This window comes from Suncus etruscus, chromosome 14 (assembly GCF_024139225.1).
Source record: "Suncus etruscus isolate mSunEtr1 chromosome 14, mSunEtr1.pri.cur, whole genome shotgun sequence".
NCBI lineage: Eukaryota > Metazoa > Chordata > Mammalia > Eulipotyphla > Soricidae > Suncus > Suncus etruscus.
The window spans coordinates 78,627,067-78,642,150 of NC_064861.1; the positions used below are offsets into that span (position 1 = coordinate 78,627,067).

Below are 15,084 nucleotides of genomic sequence, written 5' to 3' on the forward strand. Positions count from 1 at the left end.
CTGGTCGGGGCCATCAGTGCATAGCTCAGCTTTCACCTCTGGCTCCTGGTGCGAACAAACCACGTGGGTCACGTCTCAAGGATGTGTTGCTCTGGGAAATGCGCACAGTGACCAGGTCAGGCAGCAGCAGGACTCTCACCCTATTCTCCATGGAATGTTCTCATCTTCCTCTCACCCCTGCTCTGCCTTTCCCCAACGGTCAAGAACCGTTTCCATAAGCTACTGCTAAATTAGGAGTCAATCATTGACCATGTCTCCGCTTGAGAGCCAGAGACTCTGGGGGAGTCGAGCCCCCATCTTCTCAGGTACTGGCCCCTGAACACACCTGTTTTCCACAATCCAAGTCTTTGTCTCTGGAGTGTTGGGCTTTCAGCAGGGGCACTCCCACCTTGGATTCGATGACAATACTAAAGAATTCCAGAAGCATTTTTTAACTTTAATAATGGCAACTGTGGTGATTTTTTCAGAAAGGATCCGTATCACTTAAAAATACAACCCTAAGTACGGATGAAATGCGTGACTAACTTATATAATGTTCTGGGATGTGTTTCAAAATAACCTAGTGGTGGCAAGGGGAGAGGAGAGACGAGACAGGACCAAGGATTAGCACATGAGCATGTCAGAGGTTGGTGGGTACACAAGACACATGACACTGTCTCTGCTCTTCCTCTTGTCCTCAGATTTATTCACTGTGAGAACCAGCAAGCCCAGTCCACAGTTTTGAATTATGTTTAAATGTATTTATTTGTTTGTTTGTTTGCTTGTTTGTTTTGGGGCCACACCCAACAGTGCTTAGGGTTTATGGTGCTTATTATTGCAATGACAAGGCACACTTGCTGGGGAAACTGTGGAGGAGACACTGGCTATAGGGACAATGGGGGATGGTCCAAAAAAATGAAGAGCTAAGTTTAATATGAGAAACCAGATAATGCATCTGGGCATAGGGCAGTGTTGGGTCTGTCCCCTTACCACATCCCAGTGTGAGGAACTGTCAGCCAAAAACTTTACCCACATCCTAAGAACCCCAGAAGTGGGTTTTGAAGGACACCAGGGGGGTTCTGAATCACTGAACCACCCACCAATCTACATCCCCATTTTTCAAAAGTGTTCCCCTCCTCTCCTTTCTCTCCATAGCTTTTGATAAAGCTCCTTCTTGATGGCAGGAGTCTGCCATCTTCCCATCTGCCAGCTTGCAAACTATCTAGGTCCTTCTTTTTTTATTTTTTTTTTTTCCTGCCCCAATCTAGGTCCTTCTCTGGTGGTCACCATGTCTTAGTGACTCACCCTTGAGCAGCAGTGGAGCCAGACATTTGTGGCTCCAGCAGAGGATCAAGACTAAGTCAATCCTGACTACTGCAACAGCGACATCAGGGCCCTTGGCTGGGCCTTCTAGGGAAGTCAGTTCTTTGACACAAAAGTGCAGCTACTGAAATTCCCAGTCTGCCCTCCAGAGCCTCAAGCCCCATCTTTCTTGGGTACCTTCTGTTTCCAGTAAGTGAACCGACCCATCCCAGTCCACAGCCCCAGGAATAGAGCAGCCTGCAGCGGGCACACACCACTGAGGCATGAAGTTCTGAGGATGGGGTGACCGGCGAGTTTAGCATGCAAGAGCTGGGCTCTGTGACTGAAGCAGGGAACAGGAGGGTGCAGGTGGTCTGGCCAGTAGGGAGGAACAGTTGGGCTCAGACAGTGGAGGGCAGTAGGAATACCCCAAGTCACACACAGCCACAATGTGAGACTGAGCCCAAAGTGTGGCAGATGGGGAAGATTGAAGGACATAGGTCATACAACTGAACACAGGTGAGAACTGAAATATGGACTTCAATACCATCTAGAAGAGGCCTGACTCCCAGTGTCAGGCAAAGCGCGACTCAGCCACTACATCCATACAGGAAGTAGAGTCTGGCTAGGAAGACCAAGTGTCAGTGAAACAAAGCAGAAAGAAAGAGTCCTCCAGAGGCAGCTGGAACATTCTTCCCAGTCAGCCAGCAGACACAGGGAAGTGTGATGAAACTAGGCAAGGATATGGATTCTGGCCTGCAGAGTGCAGCCAAACGTGGTCCCTGGAAGCTTCTGTGGTCTCAACAAGGCCTGGGTAGAGTCCCGGGCATCACCAGGAATTCCTGACAGCACAGTTGAAGAAATATCCTTTACTATTCAGTGTGGCCCAAAAGAAACTTGCCCAAGGGAAGGACAAACAGCAGAGCAGGGAAGGCATTTGCCTTGCACGTGGCCAACCTGGGTTCGATCCCTGGCATCTCAATATGATCTCCTGAACCTGCCAGGAGTGATTCCTAAACACAGAACCAGGAATAACCCTGAATGCCACTAAGCGTAGCCCAAAACAAAACAAACAAACAAACAAACAAAAAGTGTCCAAGGGACTAGAGCGATAGCTTAGCAGTAGGGTGTTTGCCTTGCACGAGGCTGGCTGCCCAGGATGAAACTGAGTTCAATCCCGGCGTCCCATAAGATCCACCGAGCCAGGAGCAATTTCTGAGTGCATGGCCAGGAGTAACCCCTGAGCATCTGTACAGGGTGTGGCCCAAAAACAAAAAGGAAAAGTATCCGAGATGGAAAAGTTTCTTTAGGGAATAGGATTGGATTGAGTCCATGAATAATACGTTGTTTACTAGCAGCCACATAGTTCACAATCACACTAATTTAGATAAGTGCTTTAGATAAGCCTCATTATACACTATGCCCAAGACCTAAGTGCCTATATCCCTCCCCACTATCCCTCACCTACCCCTTTCTTTCCCAATCCAGAATAAAAAGTTCTTGTTTAAAACTCATTTGGATGGAGCTGGATAGGACAATGGGAAAGGTGCTCGCCATGCATGAACCTGAAACAAGTTCAATCCCCAGGACCCTCAAGCCAACCAACTCGGGACCAATAGTAAGGACACATATACCTGGGCACAGCTGCCAGATAGAGCCCCGCAAAATAATAAGTAAATAATAAAATATATAAAACTCTTCTTGCTAAATGGAACCAGAAAGATAACAGAGCGGGTAAGGCATTTTTTTCTACACCTGGCCAATCTGGGTTTAATCCTTACATCCCATATATATATATATAATCCCCCAAGCTTATCAGGAGTGACCCAAAACCAAACATTCTTTCACTAAAGTGACTTCAGGACTGAGCTCACTAGGGAGCAGCTGAGTGAGCAGGTACTGGGCAGGGAACAGGGCCAAGTGGTAGCACCTGATGGACAAACAAGCAGGCCAGGCAATGCTTCCACAGCACTAGCATCCCCAGAGGGCACTTGTTAAAAGCAAGAGGACATCAAGGCTGAGAATGGCTCTTCTCTGGACAGTATTTCAGACTTCTCACAGGACAAAGAAGGAGTTCCCGGAGCTCCCGGAGAACAGGACTGCTCTGCACTCAGTTTTGTCTGAGACTCTGACCACATTAAAATTAGCCTCACTTGCCCAGGGCATGGCTGTTTCTCCCACTAGAACCTACTAAGAGAGAAGGCAGTAGCATATATTCCAATTTCTGGCTGACTTTTCTGCATTAATCACCTTGCCTACCCTAAGGCAGTATTCAGTCACCATGAAAAACACTGAGATTTTCTGAGATTTTCATGTTCACCTTTGGAAATAGCTGTAATCTCTGATTTTTTTTTTTTTTTATAAATGTCAAGGCTTCTAAAATACAAAGTGAAAACATATTTTAGAAGAGACAGGGAGACAGTTCAAAGGGCCAGAGCAAACACATGCTGTTCATGCAGAAGCCCTAAGTCACATCATGTGGCAGGAAGTACGAAAGCAAACAGAAGTTTGCTCCAGTGTAGGCACAAAAAGGCAGTGCAACAGGCGGGCATGGTGTGGCCCCAGCCCAAAGCCCTGAACTCTACTGGAGTACTACTGTACTCTACTGGAGTAGAGTTCAGTTCTACTGGAAAGTACTGTGCTGCAGCGTGTGCCCAAGTTCCCATTGGCACCTTCCCTGCATGCTTAGTCCTGGATCTCACTGTCTCTGAGGTTTTTTTTGTTTGTTTGTTTTGTTTTTTTTGGGTTTTGGGCCACACTCGGCAGTGCTCAGGGGTTACTCCTGGCTATCTGCTCAGAAATAGCTCCTGGCAGGCACAGGGGACCATATGGGACACCGGGATTCGAACCAACCACCTTTGGTCCTGGATCGGCTGCTTGCAAGGCAAACGCCACTGTGCTATCTCTCCGGGCCCAGTGTCTCTGAGGTTTTTAAGGTTGTTGGTCGCAACCAGAAAGGTGGCATAGGGATATGCCCCTATGTTCAGGGAAAGGCTCGTTCCCGGCGCTAAGCCAGTACTTTCTGTCCTAAGCAAGTCCCTTTCTGCTCATGAGAAAAACAAGTGTGGCCAGGGGCTTGGTGATAAGAAAGGGGTATCTGTCACTGACCCTCTCTAAATTTAATTCCCCAACTCTGCCATATTTCAGGCTCCCTCAGCCCTAGTGGGGGAAGTCTTCAAAGAGGGTGGCCCTCATCAGTGACCTACTTACAATGCCATGGATTTGAGCCACCTTGTGACACAAGTCTGGACGCCACTTCTGAAGAGCCAAATAAAAAGGATTTTTCATGAGATCTTCATCGTACATAGCCATATGGACATCAGAGGGGGCGAAGTGAGTCTCCTGGGAAAAGAGGAGGAAAACAGTGAATAAGCCATTTTCTCACTTATTGCAACACAGAAGTCTTGATGGGCCAATTGTGAAAGAGTTCTCTCTTTTTTTTTTTTTTTTTTTTTTGCTTTTTGGGTCACATCCGGTGACACTCAGGGGTTATTCCTGGCTATGTGCTCAGAAATCGCTCCTGGCTTGGGAGACCATATGGGACACCGGGGGATCAAACTGCAGTCCATCCTACGTTAGCCAAGTGCAAGGTAAAAGCCCTACTGCTTACACCACTACTCTGACCCCGAAAGAGTATTTCTGACATGTGTAATTCTACTCTACAGTCTTAATACTCCATCAGGAAATATTAGCAATAAACCACCAATTTAAGATGCTTTTTTATTCTGTTTTGTTTGGGGTTACACCTGGTGTTCAGATGTTGGGTCCCGTTTACTTCTTGACTGGTTATTGAAGGATCCTCAAAGAGCTCCCAGAATGAGAAACTGATTCCTATTTCCCTACCACCTTGGAGGGGGAAGAGATCCTGGTGATATATATATTACTCCTGGCTCTACACTCAGAAATCACTCCTAACAGGGTCAGGGGACCATCTGGGATGCCAGGATTCGAACCACCGACCTTCTGCATGCAAGACAAACGCCTTACCTCCATGCTATCTCTCCGACCCCAGATGTTGGTAATATTTGTCTGCGGCAAATAATCCACACAGACAGGAGGGTAAAAGGGCAACAAGGTTGGTTGCAGAGTCCTTTGTCAGCCTACCAGCAGCTCCAATAAAACCTCGAGCCAGCTAGTAAATTGTTCCAAAAGACACTAAGCACCTCCCTAGCTCGGAAACTATTTATTAGGCTCTCAACAGCGCCCCCACCTGGAAGGTCGTAGGTGGGACAACAGGCAGAGATAATAATCTTATGGAAATTCTTTCATATCTAACACTCAGGGATTACTCCAAGAGGTGTTCAAGGAATCATCTGGGGTGCCAGAGATCGAACCGATGTTAGCCACATGCAAAACAAGAGCCCTCTCTGCTCTACCTGCTGTGTAATCTCTCCAGCCCCAAAATGTCTTTTTCTAATTAAGTGAATAAATTATATTCTGAAAATCTTGTTAAGCTCCAAACTAGTACAAAAGTTTAAAAAAAAAAAGCTATTTTTGGAATATCCTATTTGACCTAAATTAAAACTTTTTAAAATATTCAGATTTCGGGCCCGGAGAGATAGCACAGTGGCGTTTGCCTTGCAAGCAGCCGCTCCAGGACCAAAGGTGGTTGGTTCGAATCCTGGTGTCCCATATGGTCCCCCATGCCTGCCAGGAGCTATTTCTGAGCAGACAGCCAGGAGTAACCCCTGAGCAGCGCCGGGTGTGGCCCCAAAACAAAACAAAACAAAACAAAAAAATATTCAGATTTCTGGTGAACAATTTTAAGAAAGTATATACAGAGTAATAATGCATACCTATCACCAAGAATTATCTGATCTTAACATAGTTTATGACATAAAATATAAGGGCTGGGAAAATATAGGACAATGCATGCCTCACCCCTGTGGGAGGTCAACCCCCCTCAGCACCACAAAAAATAACAATAATTATGACAAAATGAAATACACCAGGAGAGGCTGGAGCAATAGCATAGTGGTAGGGTATTTGCCTTGCATGCGGAAGACCCAGAACAGACCCAGGTTGGATTCCTGGCATCCCACATGGTCCCCTGAGCCTTCCAGGAGTGATTTTTGAGTGCAGAGCCAGAAGTAATTCCTGTATGTCGCTGAGTATGGCCAAAAAACAAAAACAAAACAAAGAAATACACCAGGGGAGTTTTTTGCAAATCTCCATGTATTCCCCATTCACAGACCTCACTATCCTGAAGCTGGTGAGTATCCTTCCACCCCTTCTACGTAAGTTTTCTGAACGTGCCTGCTTCAATCCACATTCCAGTTACCAGTTTTCCCACACTGCTGTACTCACAAGTTGGACTGTGTGTTGTGCAAGTGAATGTGTCCCTGCTGACCGAGAGCCCACAATGAAGCTGCTGTCATATTTGTACATCAGAGTATGCCTTGAGCACAGCATTAACAGGCCCTGGGAGGAGGAGGTCACAGAGGCTGGCTGTCGGTGCTGGACCACTTTCAACCCTGAGAAAAAAATGGGCACACCCCTTTTCCTTGCACCTTATCCCTGCCAACACTTCCGGGTCTCATGGATTGACTCTGACTTTTCTGCAGCTGTGAGAATAGAACAGTCCCTCTCTGCTCTAAATTCCATTTCTCTGACTGATGAAGTTGAAATCATTTCCTTATGTTCTATAAACCACATCTGGCTACTGCCTTCTTCTCTTGAGGACTGTCGGTCCTCCAGTCATTTATATATATATTAGGGGGTTATTTGGGGGGGGCACATCTGGTGATGCTATGGTGTTACTCCTGGCTATGAACTCAAAATTGCTCTGGCTTAGGAGACCAAATGGGACGCTGGGGATAAAACCGAGGTCTGTCCTGGATCAGCCATGTGCACGGCAAACGCCCTATCACTGCGCTATAGCTCTGGCCCCAATTTTATGTTTTTTAAACATATGAACACTAAGATATTTTAACTATCTTCTCCCAATCTGTGAGGCTTATCTTTTCTTTTTTCCCACAAGTGTTGTCAGAAATGGAAGCATCTAAGTTTTATTTGGGAAGGGGTGTCATTCACTGATGCTCAGGACTTATTTCTGGTGAGGCTTGGGGAACCCTATGAGGTGCTGGGGATGGGACCCAGGTCAGCCACATGCAGGGTTAGATTCCGACTCCTTGTACAATCTCTCTGGCCATTCCAGCGTTTGGTTTTAATGTAGTTGAACCTGTCCTTCTGTGCCTCCAGGGTCAGTTTCTAGATCTCAGAAAGTCTGCAGTGAACGTGCCTACCTGACAATGTGGTCCTTCACCTCCACTCTCCCTCTCAAAAGAGGATCATTCACGCCTTCAATCTGAGTTAGCACAGTGCTATGCTATATAAACAACCAACAGAGAAAATTGACTGTTTTCTGTGATTTCAGCTTCTAGGGGACTTGCAGATTCCACACTAGTTCTCTTTGCACCCTGAGACCACCGTGATGAAAGCATTATGACAAGTGTTAAAAGAGGCCACATGTGGTGAGGTGAATACAGCCCAGCAGGCAGCTGAACCCAGGGGAATGAGTCCAGCTGAGATGGGCAGAAACACTATGCTTGAGCTCATGGAATAGCAGGAAATAACAAACTAGATGGTTGAAAGCCCTATATATTGAGCTTGTCTGCTATATAAGGCTAGGTGAAGTCACACCCTTTCCAACTCCAACGCCATAAAAATAAAGCTCTTTAATTTCTAGGAATCTTAAAGTCTATCAGTTTTAGGTTCCCATTCATTCTATATGTATCTAATGTAAATCAGGTATCTGACTAATTTTTTCCTTCTTATAAACATTTTGGTCTGTTTGGGCTAAACACCATAGACTCTGTGGCTTATTCCTTATAATCTTTTTTTCTTCTTTTGAGTCATACCCAGTGATGTTTAGGGTTTAGTCCTGATTCTACACTCTGGAATTACTACTGGTGGTGCTCAGGGGACCATATGGGATGTCAGTGGTTGAATCCAGATCAGGTGTGTGCAAGGCAAGCACTATACCCACTGTACTGTTGTTCTGGCCTCTCTCATAATCTTGAAGGTTGGGAGCAGATCTGGTTGTTGGTGAGGACACACTGCCAAGATACAGACTATCTTCCTGCTATATCCTCACATAATAGAGAGGTTTTTGTTTTTTGTTTTATTTTCTGATAAGGACACAATTTCATGATGAAACCCCAACTGCAGAGCCTCGTCTAACCCCAATTAACTGCCAAGGATGCCAACTCCAAATACCATCTCATGTAGCTTACCACAAAGAGTGGTGAGTTGTAGTTAAAGAAATAATTACACTAACAACTATCATGGCAATGGTAATGACTGAGAGATGTAGAATGCCTGTCTCAAATAAAAGCAGGGGTTTGGGGGAGGAGAGGTATGGGGAGGCATTGGTGGTGGGAATGTTGCACTGGTGAAGGGGGTTGTTCTTTTTATGACTGAAACCCAACTACAAACATGTTTGTAATCATGGTGCTTAAATATATTATAAAAAACAAAAGAATTAATTTCAACCTGGAAAAGAAAATACCATCTCAGTAAGGACAGGGGTTTTAACAAATGAACTGTGGATTTGTGGGGCCAGAGTTGTAGCAAAGTGATAGGGTATTTGCCTTGCAAGTGGCTGACCCAAGTTCCATCCCCAGCATCCCATATGGTCCCCTGAGCTTGCCAGGGGTAATTTCTGAACTAGAGCCAAAAGTAACCTTAGAGCGGGCCCGGAGAGATAGCACAGCGGTGTTTGCCTTGCAAGCAGCCGATCCAGGACCAAAGGTGGTTGGTTCGAATCCCAGTGTCCCATATGGTCCCCCGTGCCTGCCAGGAGCTATTTCTGAGCAGATAGCCAGGAGTAACCCCTGAGCACCGCCGGGTGTGGCCCAAAAACCAAAAAAAAAAAAAAAAAAGTAACCTTAGAGCATTGTTAGTGTGACCCAAAACCCCTTCAAGGAAAAAAAAAAAAAAAGAAAGAGAAAGAAAGAATTGTGGTTTTGTGGCAGGGAAGATTATAAATGGCAGGGATGCAAATTATGCAGTTAGCCACTGTCATTTCTGAGTCTCCTACCCCTTTTGCTATGGCTAATATTGCTATCATTCTCATCTGCCCACATGCCCACATATTTTTAGAACTAGGCCTGCTTCACTGGTTCTATTTGTCACATTTAGAATGTTCTATTTGTCACATTTAAAAAAAATAAGGGAGGGGGACACAGGGGCCAGAAAGATACACAGTGGGTAGGGCACTTACTTGCCTTACACACAGGTGAACCAGGTTCAATCTCATAAGTTCCCTGAGCCCACCAGGAGTGATTTCTGAGTGTAGAGCCAGAAATAATCCCAGAGCGCTTCTGGGTGTAGCCCTAAACAAACAAACAAAAAAATATTGTGGATCACATACAACTTATACTAGTAATTATTTCTTTGTCCTCTATAAATTTGCTGCTGCTGTTGCTGCAAATGAGATCTCTATTGTCCCCATCTGATCCCCTTCCTTAACACACAGATGTGGTTTTTACTGGGTTATCAGGACCAAGGATAAAACAACAAACACTAAGGAGCTGAGGTTCTGGTTATGCAGCTCTGTCTTTTTGCCTCCACCTCAGTCTGTGACAGGAATACAAATGGCACTGACCATTCAATTTACTAAACTGCAAGGCCACCCCTTACTGCTAGCCACTTGGTACCTTGGTAAGAATAAGAACCAGCACCTCCTATCTGGACCAGGGCACAAGGTAAGAAATTCATTGACCACCTATGGGCCGCAGTTAGATACCTTCCCCCCCACAGAAACAGAAATGTAGGCGAGGCATCCTACATAGTGAAAATCCTGATTAACTGTATATATTTTCTCTCTCTGTTTTTTTTTTTTTTTATCTCTTATGGCTGTCACAGACACTATTTATTTGGTAGCAAATGTAGAACAAGGATTTCCTTCATATATAAATCGTATCAAAATACATCAAGGTTTTCAGTGTTTATAGTCTTTCTTTGAGAAATTCAAATATTTACTTTCAAGATAATAATTAATTTTTATTTAGGCATCATTATTTACAGTATTATTTATAATAAATCACCACCAGAGTGTGTAGAGCCTATACCAATAATTTCTTAAGTTCCCCTCACAGACCTCCCTTATACTCTGTCTTTTCAGACTCTGTATATTTTCTCTATTGTTAATCTCTGTCATTTTCTTTTAAACACTTATGTTCTGTTAAATTGTGTTTGGGGATTGCTGCTTTTTGGGGGGTTGGAGAGATTGGGGCATACTTAGTTATGCACAGGCCTTACTCCTGGCTCTGAGATCTGGGATCACTCCTGGTAGAGCTTGGGGAGAAACCAAACAAGATGTTGGGGACTCAATCTAGATGGGTAACTGTCTTATAAGCTGTACTATCTCTCCAGTTCTAAGTTGTCTTTCAGACTTTATGTTTCATGGAAAAATGGTATCACTTCCCCCAAAGAAAGAATAATCAGAAAATGTCTTAATTATTTAAGGGAAAAAATGGTATTAGTTAAAACCTTGCAAAACACTATTGCTTATCTATATAGTTCTGAACTTGAGTCTGTAGTCTGTCCTCTTCAGTAGAAAGAGAAAGTAAGTAACTACTAGAAAACTTCAAGTGAACTTATATTTAATGCAGATAAGTGAAAAAAATTTAAAAGCTAAATTACTTTTTATCTAATCCATTCCATAATAAAAGCAGTGTTGGAACAAAGGAAAGTGTCATTTGTCCAAGTACTGTGAAAACTTCTGTATCTCCTAATTCCATCTTTGAAGAAAGGAGGAAGATTCCCCTTTGTGTTCAGGACTTACCCCTGGTTCTGTGCTCAGTATTTATTACTGGTGATATTCAGGGAACCTTATCCAATGTCAAATTCAAACCCAGGTCAGCATGTAATAATACAAGGCAGACAAACATGGTGTTCTCTCCAGTCTTTAATCCATTCTAATGCTGAAAATAACTACTGGTAACTAACTATAATTACCGTGGCATGACTACAGGTATCTTAAGCCATAACACAGATAATTGCAGCTCTAACTGCAGCTTGTAAGGATGCAGGCAGGTAGGGAAGGGACCCCACCCTCCACCCTCAATGAATTCTTGAGATGTGATCAAACCAAGAGACAGGTTTTGGAGGAGTTACTTTGTCACTGATAAGAGTCTCATAAGGTGCCACTGAGAGCCCAGAGAAGACCAGATCCCCTACCGGGAGAAGCACCAGCAGGAACAAAGGAACAAAGGCCAGAAAAGGAATATTTGGTAAGACCATTAACTACCCCAGGAAGACCATTAACTAGGTAGAAAGCCCCACAAGGGACAGGGACAGGTTGGGAAAATCCTATAAAAAGTCAATTTGGGAGGCCAGACCAATAGCACAGCAAGTTGGGCAAGTTGGGCATTTGCCTTGCATGTGGCTAACCTGGGTTTGATCCCTAGTATCCCAGATGGTCCCCTAAGCCTGCCCAGAGTGATTCCTAAGCGCAGAGCCAGTAGTAACCCAGGAGTGAGGCTGGGTGAGGCCCCAAAACAAACGAACAAAAAGTCAACTGGTGTTTATGACTACAATCATGCTTGTAATCATAGTGCTTAAATAAAGATTGTATATACATATTTAAAAAAAAAAATAACAGAAGAATGGAAGAGGCACATGTGTGTTGTCAGCCCCATATATGGTGTCTGCAAGCACATGTAGTTCCCACCCCACCCCACCCCCCATTGTAAACTCTGGGATGTGTACTGGGCTCTCTCCAAATTGGATGTCTCTCTTCTCTCTCTCCCTCTCTCTCTTTCTCCCTCCCTCCATCCCTCCCCTTCCTTCCCTCCCTCCTCAAGTACCCCCAAATAAAACCTCTTATTCTTTTCTGTAAGTGAAGATAACAGACCTGAAAATCCTAGGTCAGGTCCAGGATTGATTCTCCTTTCCTGCAAAGAGCAACCCCTTGCTCCAGCCTGAGTCCACAGTTCCCTAAGAAACTGGGTGCTGGGGGTTAACTCCCACACTTGGACAGAACAAGCTGACATCAGGTGCAGCTTGATGGCTGCCTAGTGGGACTGGTGGGACTTAAGTGATAAGAAAGGGACTCATGACAAACTTTATCAATCCTAGATTTACCCAGCTATCCCCAGGGTGACAGAGGTTGGAAGAAAGAAAGTGGTAGATTCCCTTCTGGGGGCTGCCGCCTCTCTCCTCCCCACTTCACTCCATAAGCATCACCTGAATTGTTCAAATATCCACTTCTTGAGCCTATGTCCATCATAAAAATAAATATGCCTGGTTTGGAGTTTATTTCATGATCCACCGCTGGATAAAAGTTTGTTTCTCCCAAAGAAGTTCCCATGGAGAAGTTCCCGAAGGAGAAGTTTCCCAGGCCCCATATCAAATTCCCTATATCCTGTAGGTCCAGAAATGTCTTGGCTACTGGGCTGGGCGCTTCTGGGGACTGCTGGAAGGAGGCCCCTGAGTTCCCAGTCAATCCTCTTAAGAGTTAAGTATGAAAATGACCAAATACAATCCCTTCCTTGGCCCCAGAAACAGCTCTGCAACAATGCTGGTATTTAAATAGCAGAATTCAGTTATTACTGGAGCCCAGTTAATCCTTTCATGAGTCCCTATCAAAACAACAGGTATTGTGATTTTGCCAGAAGTCATTAAAAAAAAAAAAAAAAAAACCTTTCTGGTTCCTTGACACAAATAGAGCACAGAAGTAATGATGCTTTAAACACACACACACACACACACACACACACACACACACACACACACACACACCAGAGAGAGAGAGAGAGAGAGAGACTTCTACATGACCAGTCAAGAGCTAGTGTAAGGGAGGCCTGAAGGATAGTTTAGTAGCTTACAGCACCAGCCATGTAAGTCTAAGGCTAATGCCCAGGTTCAATCCCTAGTGTGCAAGGGACCAAAGCCCAGTCCTGGCAGCTTTGTTCCTGGAATCTGGCAGGTTTTGCTGTCTGATTTCCAGTCTCACTGCAGTCAGGTGTGTGCAGTCACTGCAAGTAAAGGGGGAGACTCTACACCCACCCTGGGTGAACATTAGAACTGAGAAGCACCGCTTCCAAACATGTGTGCCCTCCCATCATCACAGCTGGAACAGAAAGAAAAGAAAGGAAAAGTGAAGAAAATGGAAGGAGGGAGGGAAGGAAGGAAGGAGAGAGAGGGAGGGAGGAGGGAGGAAGGGAAAGAGAGAGGGAGGAAGGAAGGGAAGGAGGGAGGGAGGGAGGAGGGAAGGAGGGAAGGAGGGAGGAGGGAAGGAGGGAGGGAGGGAGGAGGGAAGAAGGAAAGGAGGGAGGGAGGGAGGGAGGAGGGAAGGAAGGAGGGAGGGAGGAGGGAAGGAGGGAGGGAGGGAGGAGGGAAGGAAGGAGGGAGGGAGGAGGGAAGGAAGGAGGGAAGGAGGAGGGAAGGAGGAAGGGAGGGAGGAGGGAAGGAGGGAGGGAGGAGGGAAGGAGGGAAGGAGGGAGGTGGGAAGGAGGGAGGGAAGGGAGGAGGGAAGGAGGGAGGAGGGAAGGAGGGAGGGAGGGAGGAGGGAAGGAGGGAGGGAAGGAGGAGGGAAGAAGGGAGGAAGGGAGGAGGGAGGGAGGGGGAAGGAAGGGAGGGAGGGGGAAGGAAGGGAGGGAGGGGGAAGGAAGGAAGGGAGGGGGAAGGAAGGAAGGAAGGAAGGAAGGAAGGAAGGAAGGAAGGAGGGAGGGAGGAGGGAAGGAGGAAGGAAGGGAGGGAGGGGGAAGGAAGGAAGGAAGGAAGGAAGGAAGGAAGGAAGGAAGGAAGGAGGGAGGGAGGGAGGAGGGAAGGAGGAAGGAAGGGAGGGAGGGGGAAGGAAGGAAGGAAGGAAGGAAGGAAGGAAGGAAGGAAGGAAGGAAGGAAGGAAGGAAGGAAGGAAAAGAGAAAGAGAGAGAGGGCTGGGAGCTATTCAAATAAGTGGAGCACAGCTGCAGAAGCTGCCTTCTCCATAACTGATGTAAACAAAGCACCAATAACTCCTCCCCAAGATGGACCCAAGATAAGCTTCAAAGGATGTATTAACAACTTGGTGGGCGGGGACCAGAAACAGTCAAGTGAACTAACTGCATTGAGAGGTAAAGTTCAGAGAAGGGGAAGAGAAGCAGAGAAGGAAAGAGTGGTGGCAATCCTTGCAGGGCCAAGGCTGAGGAGATAAGAACATGTTCCTATGATGAGCACAAAGGCCCAAGAGTTTTTCCGGACTCAATGAGAAAATGAGTCCAGGGTAAGAACCCAAGTAGAAGTCAAAAAGCAACAGCAAGGGAAGGGAAAGTCCCAGAAAGCCCCATCAAAACACAGCTCAAAAATGGCCCAGGTTCACAATTCATCTCTAAAAGAATACAATTCTGTCAAATCTTCCCGAGCATTGGAGGGACAGTAGTAGCAGGTAAGTTGCCCTGGTGAAGGAGAGTTTGCATTTAATGGCTGAAATCCAATTACAAAACTATTTGTAACCATTTTGCTTAAATAAAGAAATTATTTTAAAAAATTATTAAACTGGGCCCGGAGAGATAGCACAGCGGTGTTTGCCTTGCAAGCAGCCGATCCAGGACCAAAGCTGGTTGGTTCGAATCCCGGTGTCCCATATGGTCCCCCGTGCCTGCCAGGAGCTATTTCTGAGCAGACAGCCAGGAGTAACCCCTGAGCAATGCCGGGTGTGGCCCAAAAACCAAAAAAAAAAAAAAAAAAAAAAAAAAAAATTATTACACTATAAAAAAGGGGTGGGGTGGGGCCATATGGTTCCCCGAGCCTGCCAGGAGCAATTTCTGAGCGTAGAACCAGGAGTAACCCCTAAGCGCAGCCAGGTGTGACCCA

At 45.7% G+C, this 15,084-nt stretch overlaps 1 protein-coding gene across 1 annotated transcript in view; it reads right to left on the reverse strand.

Annotated features, from left to right (window-relative positions):
- ANKRD27 (ankyrin repeat domain 27) overlaps nt 1–15,084 on the reverse strand; it is a 68,046-nt gene that overhangs the window by 39,239 nt on the left and 13,723 nt on the right. Inside the window, exon 2 of the mRNA XM_049786989.1 lies at nt 4,492–4,623. Coding sequence (XP_049642946.1) covers nt 4,492–4,593 — 102 coding nt within the window. The 5' untranslated portion in view covers nt 4,594–4,623. The remainder of the gene's footprint in view (nt 1–4,491; nt 4,624–15,084) is intronic.